Source organism: Eptatretus burgeri, chromosome 17 (assembly GCF_056783735.1).
Source record: "Eptatretus burgeri isolate ZD-2024b chromosome 17, Ebu_testis_v1, whole genome shotgun sequence".
NCBI lineage: Eukaryota > Metazoa > Chordata > Myxini > Myxiniformes > Myxinidae > Eptatretus > Eptatretus burgeri.
Window position 1 is genome coordinate 5,395,224 of NC_140977.1, and position 24,929 is coordinate 5,420,152.

General features: G+C 44.6%; 1 protein-coding gene across 1 annotated transcript in view; it reads right to left on the bottom strand.

Annotated features, from left to right (window-relative positions):
* Positions 1 to 24,929, bottom strand: part of LOC147009159 (uncharacterized) — a 113,934-nt gene that overhangs the window by 26,355 nt on the left and 62,650 nt on the right. The window contains exons 6-7 of the mRNA XM_085862988.1: positions 14,733 to 15,298; positions 13,109 to 13,428 (exon numbers count right to left, since the gene is read on the bottom strand). Coding sequence (XP_085719114.1) covers positions 13,109 to 13,428; positions 14,733 to 15,298 — 886 coding nt within the window. The remainder of the gene's footprint in view (positions 1 to 13,108; positions 13,429 to 14,732; positions 15,299 to 24,929) is intronic.

Here is a 24,929-nt window from a genome sequence, read left to right on the forward strand (position 1 = left end):
CAGGCTCCGCAAGAGCTTTGTTCTGGCAATCCTGCGTGCGTTCCTGGACGGTTTCCACCGCGGAAATCATCGCTGCGTGGTCCGTGGTGGACGGCGTTCATAAGTGCGGGTAGTGGCGAAGATGGTGGTTGTCGTTGTGGTGAGGGTTGGACATGGTTGTTTGGTGGTTGGCGGGTGTCGTTTGAGAATGGCGGGTGAGGCGATGCTTGCGGGGTTGGGTTGTGGAGGTGAAGGTAGTGGCGGTTTGGTGGAGTTGTTCGGGGGCGTTGTTGATGGTGGCTTAATGGTCGAAAATAACAATAGAGAAAGAAAAATGGCTAACTCAAAGCATCACAGCCCGGATGAATCACACATATTCCCTCTATACAACGGGTTTTGGCTAACGACACATGAACTTACCGATATATCTGACCTGAGGACTCTTTATGGTGTAATGCGAATTTCCACAACCATAACAATATATATATATATATATATATATATATATATATATATATATATATATATATATATATATACATATATAAAATGACCGTTTTTACAGCCATTTTTCCCTGCTCTGCAGGGGTTGGGCTTTTTCTTGAGGCAATGTTTTATGGCCGGATGCCCTTCCTGACGCCAACCCTGGTCACCTCTTACGAAACACAGGGATATGGTACACCTATTCTAACCGGGGCATACACCGGGACCAGTACACTGGTACTCATTTCGACGACCTCGGAAGGATGACAGGCTGAGTCAACCCCCTGGTGTTAATTCAGCAGCCAACGGGGCTTGAACTCAGGACCCTGGGATCCCAAGCCGCCACCCTAACCACTAAGCCAACACCAGGCTTATGTATATATATATATATATATATACATATATATATATATATATATATACATATACATATATATACATATATATGGAAACTCCTTGGATTAAAGAGGCACAAAATTTCAGTCTGTGTCTCTGTCAAGGCACATCGTAAGAGAAAATGGACTCGTAAAGACGATCTAGAGGGACGATTTCAAAAAGAGAATATCATTGCTGAACTGGAGAGGGAGCACTCGATAGAGTGCAAAACCTCAGCCGCCAATACTGCTGGGTCACTTAAGTGAATCTGATATCCTATTCATTGTCGGTCAAAACGGATCAGACTCTACTGAACCACGATTGAATAAACTAAACTAGATTGACGCACATGCAGAAATGGCCAAAAAAAAAAAAATAAAATAAAAATAAAAAAAAATCGAAATTTTTTTGAAAAAAAAGTTGCAAAATTTCTGGGGTTTTTTTCCTCTAACAATTTCTTTTTGGGGTTGGAAATCACTTAAAACATGTAGAAATGCAAAAAAAAAATTCAAATATTTTTCAAATAAAATCGAAATTTTTTTGAAAAAAATTCCAAAAATTTTTTTTTTCTCTAACAAATTTTTTTTGGGGGTGGAAATCACTTAAAACATGTAGAAATGCAAAAACAAAAATTTAAATATTTTTTCAAAATGGCCGCCATAGCGGCCATATTGGACTTTGGACCAAATCCAGAATCTAATGGCATGATCGTTGGACCATACCTTATCCCGCCACCAAGTTTCGTCGAAATCCGTCCAGGAATTTTTTTCCGTAATACTCTTCACAAACAAACAAACAAACAAACAAACAAGCAGTCATAGACTGGTACTTACGAAATCGTCAACTTGACCTCTGACCTTGTCGAATAAAAGCTGTCTCCAGAGAAGGTAGTGACGCAAACGAGAAGTTTCTACGATGATTGTCCCAAACCATCAAAAATCGAATGTTTGACCTCACTGTGACCTTGACCTTTGACCGATCTTCAGCAAAATCTAAGCAGCGCTAGCCATCACCCTCCTGAATCACGTGGTGTAATTTGACATTGGGAGCTTCTTCCGTTCTCGAGTTATAACTTTTTTTTGGATGTTTGACCTCACTGTGACCTTGACCTTTGACCGATTTTGACCAAAATGTAATCAGCGCGAGCCATCACCCTCCTGAATCATGTGGTGTAATTTGACATTGGTAGCTTCTTCCGTTCTCGAGTTATCGTGCCTAAAAACAAACACACAAACACACACACAAACAAACACACAAACACACAAACAAGCAGTCATAGACTGATACTTACGAAATCGTCAACTTGACCTCTGAACTTGTCCAATAAAAGCTGTCTCTGGAGAAGGGAGCGACGCAAACCAGAGGTTTCTACGATGATTCTGTACCAAACCATCAAAAATCGTAACATCCACCGAAGCAAAAATCTCCATTTCTCCACACAATTATTTAATATTATTTTATCAAAGTCACAAAACCGTAATATTCAGCCATCCAACAACAATCTTTACATAATCCGACGGCTTAGCGAGTCAGGCATGTGACGATAACCTTTATTGGGATAAAAAAAAATGACTTTTAAACACCAACTTTATCGAAAACACCGTCAGCGCGCACACGGAAAACCATTACGTGACTCAATGCCGCCTCTGCTCGAGCGCGCTGCACCACGTGACGACGCCTGACACAGCTAGTAAAATACTTTCTTTACAATCTTAAAACGTCTCCAAAACATCCGATTTTAACCAGAATTTTGACAACCGAGTTTACAGCGTCCTAAGCGATCGCAAAAACCGAAGACAAAATTAAAATCGAAGTTAAAACGAACTCGTAACGTCGAGCGAAGCAAAAATACTCCATTTCTCCACATGAATTTACGGAATCATGTTTGACCTCACTGTGACTGTGACCTTGACCTTTGACCGATTTTGACCAAAATCTAATCAGCGATAGCCATCACCCTCCTGAATCACGTGGTGTAATTTGACATTGGGAGCTTCTTCCGTTCTCGAGTTATCGTGCCTACAAACAAACAAACAAACAGTCATAGACTGGTACTTACGAAATCGTCAACGTGACCTCTGACCTTGTCTTAAGGCCTGGTCACACCTTGACGTTTTAGCCAACGTATGCCGATTTTTGAATTTTTTTTTCTAAAACGCTGGCACACGTTGAATACGTTATGGGTAAGTTTTGATAACATTGAGAGCACACTGAAAAACACTGCCATACGTCGTTGTACGTTGGCTTTAAACGTTGTACTTTTTGGTTGTCCTCAAATTTTTTCATGCTTGAAATTTCACGACGTATGCCAGCGTATGACTCACACGTTCCGCTACGCTGGCCACAAGTTGTATGCACGGTCTGCGATCGTTGACAGACGTCAACACATGCTACTTGTAAGTTAATCATAAGTTGAGACACGCCGAGGTAATGTTTAGCGTACCCGAAACTTATTTCTAACCTATGATTAACGTGTTGTTGGCACGTTACGCGATCGTTACCACACATCGACAGACGTTACTTTTAAGTTATGCATAGGCTGAAAGACGTCGGTATAATGGATCGTCCTTGCGTCAGCGTCCACGGCCACGGCCAGGACACTTATTTGCAGCATTCTTCAAACTTTTCTTCGGCATGACGAGGATGTTCACACTTCGATGTCTAGCTTGGCTATGATTCCAATTGTCCATCGGCAGCATCTATTTAAAATAGTCGAGTTTGAGCGTTTTAACACGTTCAGAAGAAACGCTTAAAATTTCCAAACCCCAGCGTCAAAAAACAAAGGCGAGTGACAGCAATTTAAATCGTTCATTGTAAACAATGAAACTAGCTGAGTGGTACCGTTTAAAAGTCGTTGAGTGTAAAAAAATCCAATTGTTGAGCGCAAGCATCGACTTTCAATAGTGGAGTTGCAGCCATTTAAATCGTTGAGTTTATCATTTAAATCGTTAAATCGTTAAATCGTTAAACGCAAGGACGATCCATCATAACCCACCACCCTCCCCCTCACACTCACCTACTACTGCCAACATGAACAAACTACGACTAATACTTATACTGATATTGTTAGTTACTGCTGACATGGACATCGACTCAAAAAGGACTCGAAAACACTGTTGGGTTCCCCTTTTATGAGCAGCATTTTTATATACCAATTCCCAAAACCGCTGGGAACACGTCTTGATATGGCAGTTGTAAGCTAGAAACACGTTCATTTATTTTTTTTTGTCGACCGGAAGACGTCATTGGAATACGTCCACATACGTCGATGTGTGTTGGGACTACGTAAAGAATTGGTTCAAAGCACGTCAAACATAAGTTAGAAATAAGTTTCGCGTAAAAAAGACATTACCGCGACGTGTTTCGACTTATGAGTAGCTTATAAGTAGCGTTTGTGGACGTGTGTAAGCGTCCACATATCATGTGTAAAACTTATCCCCATCGCATGCGGAACGTGTGTCATACGCCGAGTACGTCGTAAAATTTTGAACATGTTTAAAATTTCTTGACGTACTCTACTTAAGGCCCGGTCACACCTTGACGTTTTAGCCAGCGATGGCAACGTATTAAAATGTATGTAAAACGCTGGCTTATGTTGAACTTTTGATGTTTTTTTTTTTAAGATTCGGACGTATTCATAACGAGTTGGTCGTATGCATAACATATTAGTAATGGACACAGAACGTTTCGTTGTGTTATAGATAACTTATACCAACGAATGCTGAACCTGTTGTTGGCCTACACAACCTATGCCCAACGATAGTCTAACTTCGGCATAGCGCGTTGCACGCATCGCCGACGATGTCGTGACGTAGCCTATTAAAAGGCTGACGCACAACGATTCGAATCATAACTGCCGTAGAAATGGAAGTGACAACATCGCGGTCAAACCTTGGCGATCTTGCCAGCGTATGCCGACCTAAAAAAAATGTGTCCAAAACGTTGGGGGCACGTCAAATACGGTATGAGTAAGTTTGGTATACGTGAGTAGAACGCTAAAGTACGCTATCATACGTCGTAGTAAGTAGAGTACGTCAAGAAATTTTAAACATGTTCAAAATTTTACGACGTACTCGGCGTATGACACACGTTCTGCATGTGATGGGGATAAGTTGTACACACGATATGTGGACGCTTACACACGTCCACAAAGGCTACTTATAAGCTACTCATAAGTCGAAACACGTCGCGGTAATGTCTTTTTTACGCGAAACTTATTTCTAACTTATGTTTGACGTGCTTTGAACCAATTCTTTACGTAGTCCCAACACACATCGACGTATGTAGACGTATTCCAATGACGTCTTCCGGTCGACAAAAAAAAAAAAATGAATGTGTTTCTAGCTTACAACTGCCATATAAAGACGTGTTCCCAGCGGTTTTGGGAATTGGTATATAAAAATGCTGCTCATAAAAGGGGAACCCAACAGTGTTTTCAAGTTCCTTTTTGCGTCGATGTCCATGTCAGCAGTAACAGTATCAGTATCAGTATTAGTATTAGTATTAGTAGTAGTTTGTTCATGTTGGCAGTAGTAGGTGAGTGTGAGGGGGAGGGTGTGGGTTATGATGGATCGTCCTTGCGTCCGCGTGTCCACGGGTAGGTTCATAGGCTGCTACTCAACGATTTAAATGGCTGCATCTCCACTATTGAAAGTAGACGCTTGCGCTCAACAATTGGATTTTTTTTTACACTCAACGACTTTTAAACGGTACCACTCACCTATTTTCATTGTTTACAATGAACGATTTAAATTGCTGTCACTCGCCTTTGTTTTTTGACGCTGGCGCTTGGAAATTTTAATCGTTTCTATTGAACGTGTTAAATCGCTCAAACTCCACTATTGAAAGTAGATGCTTGCGCTCAACAATTGGATTTTTTTTACACTCAACGACTTTTAAACGGCACCACTCTGCTATTTTCATTGTTTACAATGAACGATTTAAATTGCTGTCACTCGCCTTTGTTTTTTGACGCTGGGGTTTGGAAATTTGAAGCGTTTCTTCTGAACGTGTTAAAACGCTCAAACTCGACTATTTTAAATAGACGCTGCCGATGGACAATTGGAATCATAGCCAAGCTAGACATCGAAGTGTGAACATCCTCGTCATGCCGAAGAAAAGTTTGAAGAATGCTGCAAATAAGTGTCCTGGCCGTGGCCGTGGACGCTGACGCAAGGACGATCCATTATACCGACGTCGTTCAGCCTATGAGTAACTTAAAAGTAACGTCTGTCGATGTGTGGCAACGATCGCGTAACGTGCCAACAACACGTTAATCATAGGTTAGAAACAAGTTTCGGGTTCGCTAAACATTACCTCGGCGTGTCTCAACTTATGATTAACTTACAAGTAGCATGTGTTGATGTCTGTCAACGATCGCAGACCGTGCATACAACTTGTGGCCAGCGTAGCGGAACGTGTGAGTCATACGCCGGCATACGTCGTGAAATTTCAAGCATGAAAAAATTTGAGGACAACCGAAAAGTACAACGTTTAAAGCCAACGTACAACGACGTATGGCAGTGTGTTTCAGCATGCTCTCAATGTTATCAAAACTTACCCATAACGTATTCAACGTGTGCCAGCGTTTTAGAAAAAAAAATTCAAAAATCGGCATATGTTGGCTAAAACGTCAAGGTGTGACCGGGCCTTTACTACGACGTATGATAGCGTACTTTAGCGTTCTACTCACGTATACCAAACTTACTCATACCGTATTTGACGTGCCCCAATGTTTTAGACACATTTTTCTTAGGTTGGCATACGCTGGCAAGATCGCCAAGGTGTGACCGCGATGTTGACACTTCCATTTCTACAGCAGTTATGATTCGAATCGTTGTGCGTCAGCCTTTTAATAGGCTACGTCACGACATCGTCGGCAATGCGTGCAACGCGCTATGCCGAAGTTAGACTATCGTTGGGCATCGGTTGTGTAGGCCGACAACAGGTTCAGCATTCGTTGGTATAAGTTATCTATAACACAACGAAACGTTCTGTGTCCGTTACCAATGCGTTATACATAAGACCAAGTCGCTATGAATACGTCCGAATCTTTAAAAAAAAACATCAAAAGTTCAACGTAAGCCAGCGTTTTAGATACATTTTAATACGTTGCCATCGCTGGCTAAAACGTCAAGATGTGACCGGGCCTTTATGAAAGCTGTCTCGAGAGAAGGTAGCGACGCAAACCAGAAGTTTCTACGATGATTCTGCACCAAACCATCAAAAATCGAATGTTTTGGATGTTTGACCTCACTGTAACCTTGATCTTTGACCGATTTTGACCAAAATCTAATCAGCACTAGCCATCACCTCCTGAATCAGGTGGTGGAATTTGACATTGGTAGCTTCTTCCGTTCTCGAGTTATCATTTTTTGGATGTTTGACCTCACTGCGACCTTGACCTTTGACCGATTTTGACCAAAATTTAATCAGCACTAGCCATCACCCTCCTGAATCACGTGGTGTAATTTGACATTGGTAGCTTCTTCCGTTCTCGAGTTATCGTGCCGACAAACAAACAAACAAACTAACAAACAAGCAGTCATAGACTGGTACTTACGAAATCGTCAACTTGACCTCTGACCTTGTCTAATAAAAGCTGTCTCTCGAGAAGGTAGCGACGCAAACTAGAAGTTTCTACGATGATTCTGTTCCAAACCATCAAAAATCGAATGTTTTGGATGTTTGACCTCACCGTGACCTTGACCTTTGACCGATTTTGACCAATATCTAATCAGTGCTAGCCACCACCCTCCTGAATCACGTGGTGTCATTTGACATTAGTAGCTTCTTCCGTTCTCGAGTTATCATTTTTTGGATGTTTGACCTCACTGTGACCTTGACCTTTGACCGAATTTGACCAAACTATAATCAGCACTAGCCATCACCCTCTTGAATCACGTGGTGTAATTTGACATTGGTAGCTTCTTCCGTTCTCGAGTTATCTGTACCAAACCATCAAAAATCGAATATTTGACCTCACTGTGACCTTGACCTTTGACCGATTTCGACCAAAATCTAATCAGCACTTGCCATCACCCTCTTGAATCACGTGGTGTAATTTGACATTGGTAGCTTCTTCCGTTCTCGAGTTATCTGTACCAAACCATCAAAAATCGAATATTTGACCTCACTGTGACCTTGACCTTTGACCGAATTTGACCAAACTATAATCAGCACTAGCCATCACCCTCTTGAATCACGTGGTGTAATTTGACATTGGTAGCTTCTTCCGTTCTCGAGTTATCTGTACCAAACCATCAAAAATCGAATATTTGACCTCACTGTGACCTTGACCTTTGACCGATTTCGACCAAAATCTAATCAGCACTTGCCATCACCCTCTTGAATCACGTGGTGTAATTTGACATTGGTAGCTTCTTCCGTTCTCGAGTTATCTGTACCAAACCATCAAAAATCGAATATTTGACCTCACTGTGACCTTGACCTTTGACCGATTTCGACCAAAATCTAATCAGCACTTGCCATCACCCTCCTGAATCACGTGGTGTAATTTGACATTGGTAGCTTCTTCCATTCTCGAGTTATCGTGCCGACACACAAAGAAACAAACATACAAACAAACAAACAAACAAACAGAAATGGAAGTCATCAATATACTTACGAAAGCTTTAGATTTCATAAGGAACAAACAAACAAACAAACAAACAAACAAGCAGTCATAGACTGGTACTAACGAAATAGTCAACTTGACCTCTGACCTTGTCCAATGAAAGCTGTCTCGAGAGAAGGTAGCGACGCAAACCAGAAGTTTCTACGTTGATTCTGTACCAAACCATCAAAAATCGAATATTTGACCTCACTGTGACCTTGACCTTTGACCGATTTTGAGCAAAATCTAATCAGCACTAGCCATCACCCTCCTGAATCACGTGGTGTAATTTGACATTGGTGGCTTCATCCGTTCTCGAGTTATCGTGCCTACAAACAAACAAACAAACAAACAAACAAAGTCATAGACTGGTACTTACGAAATCGTCAACTTGACCTCTGACCTTGTCTCATAAAAGCTGTCTCGAGAGAAGGTCGCGACGCAAACCAGAAGTTTCTACGATGATTCTGCATCAAACCATCAAAAATCGTAACGTCGACCGAAGCAAAAATCTCCATTTCTCAACGCAATTATACCTTAACGTGACTCAACGACGCGTCTGCTCGAGCGCACTGCATCATGGGACGACCTGTGACGCGTCGAGTGAAATATTTTTATACAATCTTAAAACGTCTCCAAAACATCCGATTTTTACCAGAATTTCAACAACCGAGTTTTAAGCGTCCAAAGCGATCGTAAAAACCGAAGACAAAATTAAAATCGAAGTTAAAACGAACTCGTAACGTCGACCGAAGCAAAAATACTCCATTTCTCCACATGAATTTACGGAATTATGTTTGACCTCACTGTGACCTTGACCTTTGACCGATTTTGACCAAAATCTAATCAGCACTAGCCATCACCCTCATGAATCACGTGGTGTAATTTGACCTTGGTAGCTTCTTCCGTTCTCGAGTTATCGTGCCTACAAACAAACAAGCAGTCATAGACTGGTACTTACGAAATCGTCAACTTGACCTCTGACCTTGTCTAATAAAAGCTGTCTCTCGAGAAGGTAGCGACGCAAACTAGAAGTTTCTACGATGATTCTGTACCAAACCATCAAAAATTGAATGTTTTGGATGTTTGACCTCACCGTGACCTTGACCTTTGACCGATTTTGACCAAAATCTAATCAGCACTAGCCATCACCCTCCTGAATCACGTGGTGTAATTTGACATTAGTAGCTTCTTCCGTTCTCGAGTTATCGTGCCTACAAACAAACAAACAAACAAACAAGCAGTCATAGACTGGTACTTACGAAATCGTCAACTTGACCTCTGACCTTGTCTAATAAAAGCTGTCTCTCGAGAAGGTAGCGACGCAAACTAGAAGTTTCTACGATGATTCTGTACCAAACCATCAAAAATCGAATGTTTTGGATGTTTGACCTCACTGTGACTTTGACCTTTGACCGATTTTGACCAAAATATAATCAGCACTAGCCATCACCGTCCTGAATCACGTGGTCTAATTTGACATTGGTTGCTTCTTCCATTCTCGAGTTATCGTGCCTACAAACAAACAAACAAACAAAATCTTTAGATTTCGTAAGTAACAAACAGAAACGGAAGTCATCAATATACTTTCGAAATCTTGAGATTTCGTAAGTAACAAGCAGTCATAGACTGGTACTTACGAAATTGTCAACTTGACCTCTGACTTTGTCAAATAAAAGTTGTCTCTGGAGAAGGTAGCGACGCAAACCAGAAGTTTCTACGATGATTCTGTACCAAACCATCAAAAATTGAATGTTTGACCACACTGTGACCTTGACCTTTCACCGAATTTGACCAAAATCTAATCAGTGCTCGCCATCACCCTCCTGAATCATGTGGTGTAATTTGACATTGGAAGCTTCTTTCGTTCTCGAGTTATCGTGCCTACAAACAAACAAACACACACACAAACACACACACAAACACACAAACAGATGATGGAAGTCATTAATATACTTCTGAAATCTTTAGATTCTTTAAATTTAGATTCTTTAGATTCTTTAGATTCTTTAGATTCTTTAGAATCTTTAAATCTTTAGATTTCGTAAGTAACAAACAGACAGGGGTGAAAACAGTCACCTCTGTCCATCTTCGATGGCGGAGGTTAATAACTCAAAACTGAAGGAAGTTCTTGGGAAATTAAAACACTGGTCAGAGGACAGAGATATATGGAGAAGTATGACCTCAGATACACGGTAATCTCTGTACCCTGTAATATTGGAATTACACGGTAATCTCTGTCCCGTTTTACCTCGGTATTACACAGTAATATCTGTACCCTTTTTCTCGGTATTACACAGTAATGTGTCCCATTTTACCTCCGTATTACGCAGTAATCTCTGTCCCCTTTTACCTCGGTATTACACAGTAATCTGTTCCCTTTTACCTCGGTATTACACAGTAATCTGTCCCCTTTTACCTCGGTATTACACAGTAATCTGTCCCCTTTTACCTCGGTATTACACAGTAATCTCTGTCCCCTTTTACCTCGGTGTTACACAGTAATATCTGTCCCCTTTTACCTCGGTATTACACAGTAATATCTGTCCCCTTTTACCTCGGTATTGCACAGTAATGTCCCCTTTTACCTCAGTATTACACAGTAATCTCTGTCCCCTTTTACCTCGGTATTACACAGTAATCTGTCCACTTTACCTCGGTATTACACAGTAATCTCTGTCCCCTTTTACCTCGGTATTACACAGTAATCTCTGTCCCCTTTTACCTCGGTATTACACAGTAATCTCTGTCCCCTTTTACCTCGGTATTACACAGTAATCTCTGTCCCCTTTTACCTCGGTATTACACAGTAATCTCTGTCCCCTTTTACCTCGGTATTACACAGTAATCTCTGTCCCCTTTTACCTCGGTATTACACAGTAATCCCTGTCCCCTTTTACCTCGGTATTACACAGTAATCCCTGTCCCCTTTTACCTCGGTATTACACAGTAATCTCTGTCCCCTTTTACCTCGGTATTACACAGTAATCTCTGTCCCCTTTTACCTCAGTATTACACGGTAATCTCTGTCCCCTTTTACCTCGGTATGACACAGTAATCTGTCCCCTTTTACCTCGGTATTGCACAGTAATCTGTCCCCTTTTACCTCGGTATTACACAGTAATCTCTGTCCCCTTTTACCTCGGTATTACACAGTAATCTCTGTCCCCTTTTACCTCCCTATTACACAGTAATATCTGTCCCCTTTTACCTCGGTGTTACACAGTAATATCTGTCCCCTTTTACCTCGGTATTACACAGTAATCTCTGTCCCCTTTTACCTCGGTATTGCACAGTAATCTGTCCCCTTTTACCTCGGTATTACACAGTAATATCTGTCCCCTTTTACCTCGGTATTACACAGTAATCTCTGTCCCCTTTTACCTCGGTATTACACAGTAATATCTGTCCCCTTTTACCTCGGTATTACACAGTAATATCTGTCCCCTTTTACCTCGGTATTGCACAGTAATCTCTGTCCCCTTTTACCTCGGTATTACACAGTAATCTCTGTCCCCTTTTACCTCGGTATTACACAGTAATCTCTGTCCCCTTTTACCTCGGTATTGCACAGTAATCTCTGTCCCCTTTTACCTCGGTATTGCACAGTAATCTGTCCCCTTTTACCTCGGTATTGCACAGTAATATCTGTCCCCTTTTACCTCGGTATTACACAGTAATCTCTGTCCCCTTTTACCTCAGTATTACACAGTAATCTCTGTCCCCTTTTACCTCCCTATTACACAGTAATATCTGTCCCCTTTTACCTCGGTATTACGCAGTAATCTCTGTCCCCTTTTACCTCGATATTACACAGTAATCTCTGTCCCCTTTTACCTCGGTATTACACAGTAATCTCTGTCCCCTTTTACCTCGGTATTACACAGTAATCTCTGTCCCCTTTTACCTCGGTATTACACAGTAATCTCTGTCCCCTTTTACCTCGGTATTGCACAGTAATCTGTCCCCTTTTACCTCGGTATTGCACAGTAATATCTGTCCCCTTTTACCTCGGTATTACACAGTAATCTGTCCCCTTTTACCTCGGTATTACACAGTAATCTGTCCCCTTTTACCTCGGTATTACACAGTAATCTCTGTCCCCTTTTACCTCGGTATTACACAGTAATCTCTGTCCCCTTTTACCTCGGTATTGCACAGTAATCTGTCCCCTTTTACCTCGGTATTGCACAGTAATATCTGTCCCCTTTTACCTCGGTATTACACAGTAATCTGTCCCCTTTTACCTCGGTATTACACAGTAATCTGTCCCCTTTTACCTCGGTATTACACAGTAATATCTGTCCCCTTTTACCTCGGTATTACACAGTAATATCTGTCCCCTTTTACCTCGGTATTACACAGTAATATCTGTCCCCTTTTACCTCGGTATTGCACAGTAATCTGTCCCCTTTTACCTCCGTATTACACAGTAATCTGTCCCCTTTTACCTCCGTATTACACGGTAATCTCTGTACCTTTTTACCTCCGTATTACACAGGACGTTCTGTACCCTCGCTTTTACCTCAATTTCCTCAACTTCGATCATCGTGAGATTCCCCATTTTAATGAGTACCTGAAATAGTACACAGCATGAACTGGCACAGACCCGGCACGGTAACGGTAAAAGCAAGGTGCTGAGAGAACGACACGTACCGGGTCCCGATTCCTTATCCTCGGGTGAACCGACCCTGGTGTCGGGGTCCGCGGGAGAATCTCCCTGAACGACGTCGTTTCCTCCATCGGAGCCGCTCGTGGATCCCGGGGGTTTCTTTCTGTGATCATCACCGGAGAGATGTCGGTTCATGGCGAACCGGAGGGGACTGTGTGGTCGTGTAGTAGAGTACGGTGCTCGAAGGTAGAATGTAGTGTAACTGTACACGACAGTACACGAGTGCAGACCGTGAGGTAAAAGCGAACCACGTGCCCCGTTCCTTCTCCAAACAATGTTATTCACGAATTCGAGGCAGGAGATTCTCCACGTTGATCACGTGACCTCTACAAGTGGGACGAAATGTGGTTTGAATTAAAAAAAATTCATTCTTCAACTGATGGTTACACATTGTTTGTTTGTCCTTCATATTGTTTGTGTCGGTAACAGATAAACCTGTAACTATCTCGAGTTTGGAGAAGGATCCCCCTTCCCATCGGATTCGGACCCCGTCCCTCCCCGTTCTCCGGTTTCATTGTTTTCGGAAAGATTCGAAATTATAAAAAATGTTTATCAATCTTCTTCCTTCACAATGTTTGAGGAGCCGTTCATGGTGGTTGATGTGTTCTGGTTGTGAGGTAAGTTAAATCGTTTTGTTAAACTGGGGGGGAGCCCATCCAATTGTCGGATGCACTCAACTCAACATGACACAGAAAGATTACAATACACACAAAGTTACCGATAACGTCCGATGAATTATCTGCAAGAAGGGAATAGGAAAAGGGAATAGGAAACGTGAACGAATCAAAACGTTCGGCGGGATTTCTTTGATTTGCTTTGTAAGATTCTTCGTCTTTCTCAATGGAAGACTCGGGGACACGTAGCTCGGTTCACATGCACGGAGCAATCTTTATTCACCGGTTCACACCGCTCTGCCCAATGGAGACCACACCGATCTCGTCACACACACACACACACACACACACACACACACTCTCTCGCTATCGATCTCGTCACACACACACACACACACACACACACACACACACACACACACTCTCTCTCTCTCGCTATCGATCTCGTCACACACACACACACACTCTCTCTCTCTCTCTCGCGCTCCCTGGCGCTATCGATCTCGTCACACACACACACACACACACACACACACACACACACACACACACACACACACACACACACACACACACACACACACACACTCTCTCTCTGGCACCTCCTGGCGTTATCAATCTCATTACACACTCTCTCTCTCTCTCGCGCTCCCTGGCGCTATCGATCTCGTCGCACACACACACTCTCTAGCGCCCCCTGGCGCTATCGATCTCGTCACACCCACACACACACACACACTCTCTCTCTCTAGCGCCCCCTGGCGCTATCCCTCCAACATCCCTCCTTTCATAATTTGTTCAAAATTGTTCACTGTTCCGAGACCTATAAGCATTTAACAAAACCAACATTTATCAAATACTAAATTCATATTCACCACTCATTACTACACAGTACGATAACTTTACTTTCCACAATTAACGCTCACGTTTCCTTCACTCTTGCACGTAATCCATGAGGTTCTTGGGTTGATGAACTTCTCCATCTCGTTGTCACCGGCTGTTGTCCTCTGGAGGTCCCCTGTTGATTGCCATGTTGTCATTCTGCCGGGCCTGTGACGAAATCTCTGATATCCCAACATGTGCTTCAGTCTGCCGAGCCGTTTCACCCGTCTTTCTCAGATGTCTTCTGTTTCTCCTGCACCTAGCGCCCTCCTCGGTCATCACTTCATACAAACGTAGCTGCGAGGCTTGCTCAGTAACGACTGCTTTCTGCCACGTCTGACGTCTATCCGATGTTGGCCTCACCCTTACTGTGTCTCCAACTCTCAGTGGTAGTAGGTCTTTGGCACCGCTGTTATAGTAGTTTGCCTGTGTGCTTTTACTTGATCTGAGTCGACCTCCCACACCTTTCTGCTCCTTTTGTTTGAAGAGCTTTTCAGGAATTGGGTGTAAAGTCCTGGTTCGTCTGTTCATCAGTCTTTGCGCAGGACTGCTCAACATCTCTCTTGTAGGAGTGTTGCGGAAGGCAAGCATGCTCAAGTCAGGAGCTGAATTTGCTGCCTTTGCCTTCCTCAGCAGTGACTTTGTAATCTTCTCGGCATTCTCGGCCTTCCAATTGCTCTGAAAGAAAATGAGGTGACGACGTACGGTGATCAAACTGCCATTTCTTTTCAGAACCTCACAAACACCTCTGCTGTGAACTGTGGCCCATTACATCCCATCAGGATGTCTGGGGTTCCATGATCTCGCAAATTGTCCTTTAAGTTTGTGAATGATGGTTGATGAGTTGATGTTTTCTCGGAAGTCAATCTTCCAGAAACTTGAGAAGTAGTCCACTGTTATGAAGTACATTTTCCCTCCAAGTGGAAAAGGTCTGCTCTCACTTTTGCCCATGTCCACTCTGGAATGTCATGGGGTTGAATTGTTTCCTTTGGCTGGTCTCGCATTTCTGAACAAGGTCCTGAATCTCAGCGTTCATTCTGGGCCAGTAAATGCATTCTCTGGCTCTTCGTACACATCCGTTCACTCCCAGATGAGACGAGTGAACTCGTTCCACCATGTCCTTCCTTCTTGACTTGGGAATCACAACTCTTTCTCCCTTGAAGATCAGGTCACTCCTGAGTGCTCAGTTCATCTCTCACATGGAAGTATGGTCTAAGGACTGATTGAACCTCATGTTGTGCCTCTTTCCATCCTGTCTGTGTCATTAGTTTGAGTTGTTGCAAGATACCATCTCGTCTGGTATCATCTTCAATCTCCCTCATTAATGGTTGAGAGATTGGGATATGTTTTGCCATATTTACCATCTCAAACTTGTTTTCCTTGTCCACTCTTGGTCCTTAAGGAAGGCTCTACTAAACGTATCAGCCAGTTAGTTGCAAGTCTTTGCCTGGCCGGGAGTGAATCTCAGCATTGTATGATTGCATCCTCACGAGCATTATCTGCAGCCTCTTTGGTGCTCTGTGGAGAGGCTTTGTTGCAATGATCTCCAGTGGTTTGTGATCAGATCTCACCTTGACCTGTCTCCCATATGTATACACATGAAACTTTTCCAAACCAAAAACAACTGCAAGGAGCTCCTTCCCTATTTGTGCATACATGGTTTCTGCATCAGATAGAGTCCTGCTGGCGTTATGCTATGGGATATCCTTCTTGGATCAGTGTAGCACCAAGTCCAGTATCAGAAGCATCCACCTGCAGGGTCAGCTCCTTTGGTGGGTCATAGTACTTGGAGCACTGCAGCTCCTTCAGTGGGCAGCGATGAGGGGACAAAGTGAGAGAGATAGAGATAGAGATAGAGATAGAGATAGAGATAGAGATAGAGATAGAGATAGAGATAGAGATAGAGATAGAGATAGAGATAGAGATAGAGATAGAGAGAGATATTAGCAAAGAGAATGATATGTTGTGCTTTATGGCTGATATATATATCTCTCTCTCTCTCTCTGGTTTCAGTACCCAGCGATTTTTGGCTTAGACAATGCAGTAATGAAGAAAATGACCAAATACCAAGATTTCAAAAATGAAGTGAAAAGACCCTGGAAGTTGAAGAGATCCAGCGATTATTGAACCAATGGGAATGATGAAGAAGAAACCAACAGAAATCTTAAAAACCATCCCTGGGAATATTACTACAAATGACCGACAGTTGGAAGCTATCTGGGCTTGGTGATGATCCTCAAAAGAGCCCTGGGAACAAAACTTTGAGAACAAAACTTCACACCTTGATCCATTTGTGACCACCCTTACCAAAACGAAGGTGGATAATTTGAGACCTGGGAGGACTCCGTTCCACCTTCTGAAACCCGCAGATGGAGATAACAACGAATAGCATGCACATTGCACACGCACGCACGCACACACACGCGCGCATTAAAATCCATGCAATTTACCTGAAAAAGGCCTGCCTGCATGTACAGTATGCATGCTCGTACTTGCAGCGACCTTTGCACCCTTCCAGTCGGCTCCCTCCAAATCTGATTTGTACATGTTTTGATTTGTTCCGATTCCCCTCAACAGAGGGAGAGAGTGGTTGAGCAGGGGGGGATGGGGGAGAGAGAGAGGGCAGGGTCAGAAAGATGGAGAGGGATGAGAGAGGGGGAGGTAGAGTTGGGAGGGAGAGAGAGGGGTGGGGTAGGGATGAGAGAGACAGAGGGGTGAAAGAGGCAGAGCAGTGATACAGGGAGTGGGGTGGGAGAGGGGAGGGAAAAAGGGATTTCGGCAGATGAGACACCCAGTTTAACGTCCATGTGAGAGACGGCACACACATTGATGAATCACCCTGCCTGTGAAACACCAGGAAGACAGTTTATAGCTGGGTCAGGATTCAAACACAGGCGAGACGGCTTGGAGTGAGTATACGTAACGTTCGGCTTTCATGCCGTGATGTGGCGATTCATTACTTCATAACAACTGAAAACATTTTTTACTCATTGTGATAATATTGTGACGTCCACGGGACTTGAACAGTCCCGCCAACGTAGAATGAGCCGAAACGATGGAGGCGATTTATTTGTTTATAACCCAAACATGGCGGTTCTAATCGCTCTACCGCAAACGGGACGAGGAAGGTGGCACGAGTCACTTTTCACTGAGTTGATGATGTTTATTCTTTTTTATTATTACCAGAAATAACAAGACTCGGCAAGAAGAGGGATCCGGGGCGATTCGACGGGATGGTGTGAGATCGGGCGTGGGGAAAAACACAGACAATTCCAATGAATATACAGTTCTCAATCCCTCTAAGGCGCCAAGCACACACACACACACACACACACACACACACACACACACACACACACACACACACACACACACACACACACACACACAAAACGTAGCTATTTCTGGTGGTCAGGCTGGACCGTGGTGTGGACGCAACTGTCCCTGGATCAGCGCCGGACGAGCTGGCCTTGCTCTCGTCAGGGGGGCAGGAGAAACCGTGGTGCTGTCGACCTCCTGGTCTTGGCCCAAGTCCGCTCACAGCCGCCAGGGAACCAGCTCCGGCGCCAAGCCACGAGCAGGAGAGGGAGGCAGGTCCGCCCGCCGCCCGACCTCGCACTCCGAGTCAGCAGAACCCCAGAGCCAACCAAGGCGAGGCACGAGGCTCGGCAAGGCTCCCAGACACGATCAAGAACACGATCGATTCAGCACAACAACCAGGACGCTCTCTGCCGCCACAGCTTCCACACCAAAAAACCACGATCTTTTGGTTGTAATCTTCTTCCTCTTCCTTTTCGACCCCGAACAGAACCTTTTTATCCTTCTGTCCTCGTCACTTCAATCGAGCCGTTTATTGGCCCACCGCCATCGCCTTCCACCAATCGTGATCACGGGGCGGAGCCATCCGCTGCACTGTCCTGTGACGTCACGGCCAGTCTTCAGAGAATACCAAAAGGGGTTTACGCAGACACACTTACCCTATTCCGTGTCCATATCTAATTACGTGACATTTATCATTTCCCCCTTGAAGAAATGAACATTTACTAGACAACTTATCACCACTGAATTGCTACTTATTACATCGAGATCCTGGTAAACTCGAACAGCATGGCATACCTAATTAAACATCCTAATTACCTAATTAACCTAACGAAATAAAGTAGGAGGGGCAATGGGCAGCGAGTCGCAGCTAACTTACCTATCCTGCTTAATGTACTACCCCCTTATGGCCTTATCCTCGCCGAAACAATCATTCGTTTTTTTTATTTTTATTTTTGTTTTTTTTTAAATTTAATTTAATTTAATTTTATCACATGAGAGCACTGAGCGAAGTTGCACTCCATCCTCCGGATCATCGCTCTTGCCCAGCACTCTTCCAGTGATCTGGGGAGGGGAAACAAAAGGTTCCACAAAAACACAACACTTATACTTTATATTCCTACTCTAAGCCTTAACGACACTATTCACAGGATATTTACACTTGACCGCCTCCCCCAGTGGATGCTAATAGACCCAGCGTTACCTGGGGAGCCAATTTTCAAATTTGCTTGCCCCAAAATTATGCGGACATCATGCCCTTGCTGCACCTGTCAAGTTGTGCGGGATCGGGTGGGACTCACACATCTTCACAACACTCACACCATGGTCATCATCACATTTCTAGGTCATGGTCCTCATTTTAATCATGCAGGCTGAATCCCGTCGTGGCCGTGGGGTGGGTTACCACAAGATGATGGGGGCATCTCAGGTGCAACCATGCCCACAGGTAAGCTTTAGTCCAACCCGGACGCTTCTCCGCCCCGCTCCCTTTGATTCCCTCCCCCCTGGTAGCCATCAGCTCTAATCCCATACAACACTCTGGAAGGGGTCTCACTGGCTCCTCTGGCCTTCCTGGGTCGCCAAGGTCCTACCCGCCTTGGTCGCCCAACCAGACCCTCTCCCAGTTGCCTCCAGACACTGTCACCATTAGCCACCAGGTGGTGAATCTCCTTGAAGGGGGTCGCAATTCACGCTCACCGTGAGCTTCAGCATCCCTGTGGACAAGCACATCATCCCCACCCACAAAACCCACATGACTCCCCTACCCCATCGGCCTTACATGTGACACCTGCATTTCTAACACTTCGCCGACCATGACCTTCCTTATTACCACACCATGTCCAATAAAAAATCAATGTGTGCACCATACATTTCACTTCTTAACTTAAAACACCTCACACAGCACTTCTCACCCGATCCACGCACCAGCCATTGGACAGCCACTCGTGCCCGCTTTATTACCAATTACCCACTGTCCCGATTGTCACTCTAAAACCCAGCAGAACTTACAAACCCATGCCAATTTTCCCACAATTCTTTTTTTTTTTTTTTCACCAAAGGAGGGCACTTCGCCACAATCTCAGCAGCCGAGCATGGCCATATATGCTCAGCCCAATCTAGTCTCCCCGACCCCCGACAGTGATCTCCGGACCCGACTTATGAAAGGGCATCTCGGATAGACCTGGCGGTTCAGCAGGAGGATTCACCCTCTCCGAGTCTAAAAGTCTATTGGAGGGTCCCTCCATCGCCGGGTACCGGCAATATCGTTGCATGTGTCCTCTTCGCCCGCACCGGAAACAACTCCCCATAAAAGGCCCCCGTGAGTATCGGTGAAATGTCTCTTCCGGTTCCGGACCCCCTCGGCCATAATCGAATTGCTCTATTGGCTGGGCTGGACCCCGCCGCTTTGGCGCACTAACTACCGGATTACCCTTTATCAAACTTGACAGTTTCTGGCAAATTTCCTGAAACATTTGGGTAATGCCAATTTCTCCCAGCCTCCCTCCCTGATCCTGGATCTCCGCCTGTCGGATCGTCACCGATGGCCTCTCTGGAACCCGACCCGGCCGACTCCACGAGGCCAGCCTGGCCGCGCACTAGGCCGCTCGGTGAACGGTGGGTGGATCCTGTAGCTCCACTAGCGCTCGGACCTCAGGGTCAGGAAGAGCAGCTAAAAATTTCTCTAGTGCCAGTCTGTCCCACGCCTCCACTGTAAGGTCCCGATACGCGATCCTGACTGATTGGTAAATGTCCTGTGCCAGCTCCTGCACTGTCTCACCCGGCTTTAATCTGCGGTGCTGGAGCTGAGCCCGCACCAGATCACAGTTTGCCGCGAACCCAAACCGACGGCTCAACGCCTCGCAAATGTGGGAGCTGGTCAACATCCCCTCCGCGATCACGTTTAACACGTCTGCAGCTGGTCCCCGCAACGTTGCCACCAAATTCCCTGTACGTTCCTGCTCATTCCACCCGTTTAGTCGGGAAATGCACTCAAATTGCGTCAGAAAAGCTTCAACGCTCCCTGACCCGTCTAAATTTACCAGGGGGATCACTTTTACGGTGGCCCGCTTCTCAGTTTCTCCCTTGTCCGAATCCAGCCCAGGGATCAAACACCCTTGTGGCTGCGTATCCAATTTCGGAGCCCATTGTGGCCAAAGATGTTTTGTGGTGAGGGTCTCATGGGTCAATTTTGCCTCCTGTTCCAAACGTTGAATGGACCGATTCACCTCTTCCCGCAGGATCTTCTGGGCCCGCACAACCTCCTCCAAGGCTCCGTCGCGAGTTTGTAGCTGCTCCTCAACCAACCCGGACACTCTACTTACAAAAGACGGCTCTACCAGGCCTTTATCCAAGACTTCATCTTGGCTCATAATTTTATCTTGTTCGTCCAAACGAGCCTCCAATCCTTTTACCTCCTCCGCCAAATTCATCCCTTGCTTCCTCAACTCTCCCCACTCTTCAACTTGCAGCTGCATACGAGCATCCACACAGGCACGATGACGTTCCAGGATTTCATCCACTTTATCAACCCGAATGTTCGTTGCATCAATTTTATCCACCAATTTTTTCCGTATATTTTCCCCCTCCAATGTAATTTCTACCTTTGTTTCCTCCAATCTATCCTCGAATTTACTTTGTATTTCTCCCAATGTAACATCCACACACTCCTGCATCTCAGTTTTCATTTTCTCCATCTTTTCCCCCAATTCATCCCTCATTAAATCAATCCGTGCACCCAACTGTACCCCCATTACCTCCAATTGATCTGTCATTTCTGCCCCCTGTGCCGTCATTTTTGCCATTTGTGCCGTCATTTCTGCCCTCTGTGCCATCATTTCTGCCCTCTGTGCCATCATTTCTGCCCTCTGTGCCGTCATTTCTGCCCTCTGTGTCACAAATTGATTTTCCATTTTGTGCCGTCATTTCTGCCATTTCTGCCCTCTGTGCCATCATTTTTGCCCCCTGTGCTGTAATTGCACTCATTAAACGTTCCAACATTGTCCAGATCGTCATCGTGCCGGTTTCCGGCGCTGCCGCTCCGTTACGGGCGATGAAGCACGGTCCACGCTCGGAATGGGGGAGGTTCCAACCCTACCCCCGTCTCTCCCCTCTTCCCGCGACTCGCTGCCAGACACGTGGCCTTCCTCCTCAAACATCTGCACATCCGCCATGGTGCAGAAGTCCCGTTTGCCGCCAATTAATTTAAATTTGAAAAATCCCGCCAAAATTTTCCTGCGCTCGCGCGCTTTTCTGTAGTAATTTTATATTCCAATTTGTGGCGAGATTTTAATCCTGGTATATAATTTAGAGGGGTTCGAACATCCAACACCCTGACACCAATGTGACGTCCACGGGACTTGAACAGTCCCGCCAACGTAGAATGAGCCGAAATGATGGAGGCGATTTATTTGTTTATAACCCAAACATGGCGGTTCTAATCGCTCTACCGCAAACGGGACGAGGAAGGTGGCACGAGTCACTTTTCACTGAGTTGGTGATGTTTATTCTTTTTTATTATTACCAGAAATAACAAGACTCGGCAAGAAGAGGGATCCGGGGCGATTCGACGGGATGGTGTGAGATCGGGCGTGGGGAAAAACACAGACAATTCCAATGAATACACAGTTCTCAATCCCTCTAAGGCGCCAAGCACACGCACACACACACACACACACACACACACACACACACACACACACACACACACACACACACACACACACACACAAAACGTAGCTACTTCTGGTGGTCAGGCTGGACCGTGGTGTGGACGCAACTGTCCCTGGATCGGCGCCGGACGAGCTGGCCTTGCTCTCGTCAGGGGGGCAGGAGAAACCGTGGTGCTGTCGACCTCCTGGTCTTGGCCCAAGTCCGCTCACAGCCGCCAGGGAACCAGCTCCGGCGCCAAGCCGCGAGCAGGAGAGGGAGGCAGGTCCGCCCGCCGCCCGACCCCGCACTCCGAGTCAGCAGAACCCCAGAGCCAACCAAGGCGAGGCACGAGGCTCGGCAAGGCTCCCAGACACGATCAAGAACACGATCGAGTCAGCACAACAACCAGGACGCTCTCTGCCGCCACAGCTTCCACACCAAAAAAACCACGATCTTTTGGTTGTAATCTTCTTCCTCTTCCTTTTCGACCCCGAACAGAACCTTTTTATCCTTCTGTCCTCTTCACTTCAATCGAGCCGTTTATTGGCCCACCGCCATCGCCTTCCGCCAATCGTGATCACGGGGCGGAGCCATCCGCTGCACTGTCCTGTGACGTCACGGCCAGTCTTCAGAGAATACCAAAAGGGGTTTACGCAGACACACTTACCCTATCCCGTGTCCCTATCTAATTACGTGACATTTATCATTTCCCCCTTGAAGAAATGAACATTTACTGGACAACTTATCACCACTGAATTGCTACTTATTACATCGAGATCCTGGTAAACTCGAACAGCATGGCATACCTAATTAAACATCCTAATTACCCTTTGAATGCATACCCCCCCCTCAAACGTAACAATATAATTTATTTTGCCTTCCCACCTCCATTGTCGAACCGCGGTATCTCCGTGAATTGTAACTTGAAGAACATCCGTGAAGTGGCTTCACCAAGTAATCCACGAAACGGTTAAAAAAAAACTTTTAAAAATGAAACATTTAATTTTTATTTATAGTTATCTATGCTGAAGTGATGGGTCGTGTAATGGAAGATCATACAAAAAGGGGAAACGTCGTGGAAAATATAATTTCACATTTTCAGCGAGCCAGTCACTGCCTGTTGCACCGCAGAACAACGCGTGGCCAATGTAGGCGAGTGGTCCTTGACCTTTGTTAAATTCGATCCATATACAGTATTCAGTGACAGTGCGAATATTACAGAGTGCTTGCTAAGTAGTTTAAGCACCCCGTAATGACAAAACTACAAAACCTAGCAGCCTGAAACTTTGCATGCACACTAACAAAACTCCAAGGAAGTGCAAGAGTGAAAATTGGGTGTTTGGGTTAATTAAAACACCCCTTTTGAAGATGATTTAGGGGGTGCTCATCACAAAAAAAACAACGAAATAAGCCTGACCAAAATGGCATGACGCCATCTTGGTTAGCCCTCTGTGGTTGCTGGTCTTCAGCCGCCATTTTGTTCAGGCGATTCACGGAATAATTAACGTATATAATCAAAATATTATGTTGGATTTGAGAATCGGATCTGGTGAACAAGATTCGTGTCGAAATCTGGAGTGAAATCCGAAAATTTTAACAAATTAGTGATTTTTATAACTTGTATTAACTTAACTTTTTCTACTGTTCGGCCGATTATATTGAGTGAAGAAAAAATGATGGAATGTGCAGAAGGTGTAACTTAATTGAGTGAAACACCATGCTTCAAAACCTGCTTTTACAATCCATGACGGCAAAGTTCACAGGGGATCCTCTTTTTTTGGCAATTACATTCGCAGTTTGCTGTTTCCGTTTTGGGTGATTTACGAACATTACAAAATATTAGTATTAATCTACACTAATAAAAGGGTGTGTGTGTGCGTGCATGCGTGATTGGTATCCACATATGCAGGTTTCAGTATGTAGAATGGAGTCCTCCCAGGGTGGATATTAAAAAAATATTGGGGTCCATGGGGTTCTACCTGAGGGTGGGGGGAGGATGGAGTTCGTATGTGAGCGGTCGGTACTTCCATGTTTTTAGTGATTACTTTTGGTTCATGTTCCCACAAATATTCTGGAACTGAGACATCAAAGTTTTTGAAGATGTGACAGTGGATTACATTGGAGACTCTGTTGTGTCATTGTGTGTATCGCTGTTCTGACATGAGTTTGATTTTGTGTGTGTGTGTTCGGTCATTAAGCATAACATATCATTCTTTTCATATATATCTATATATATATATATATATATATATATATATATATATATATATATATATATATCTCTCTCTCTCTCTCTCTCTCTCTCTCTCTCTCTCTCTCTCTCTCTCTCTCTCTCTCTCTC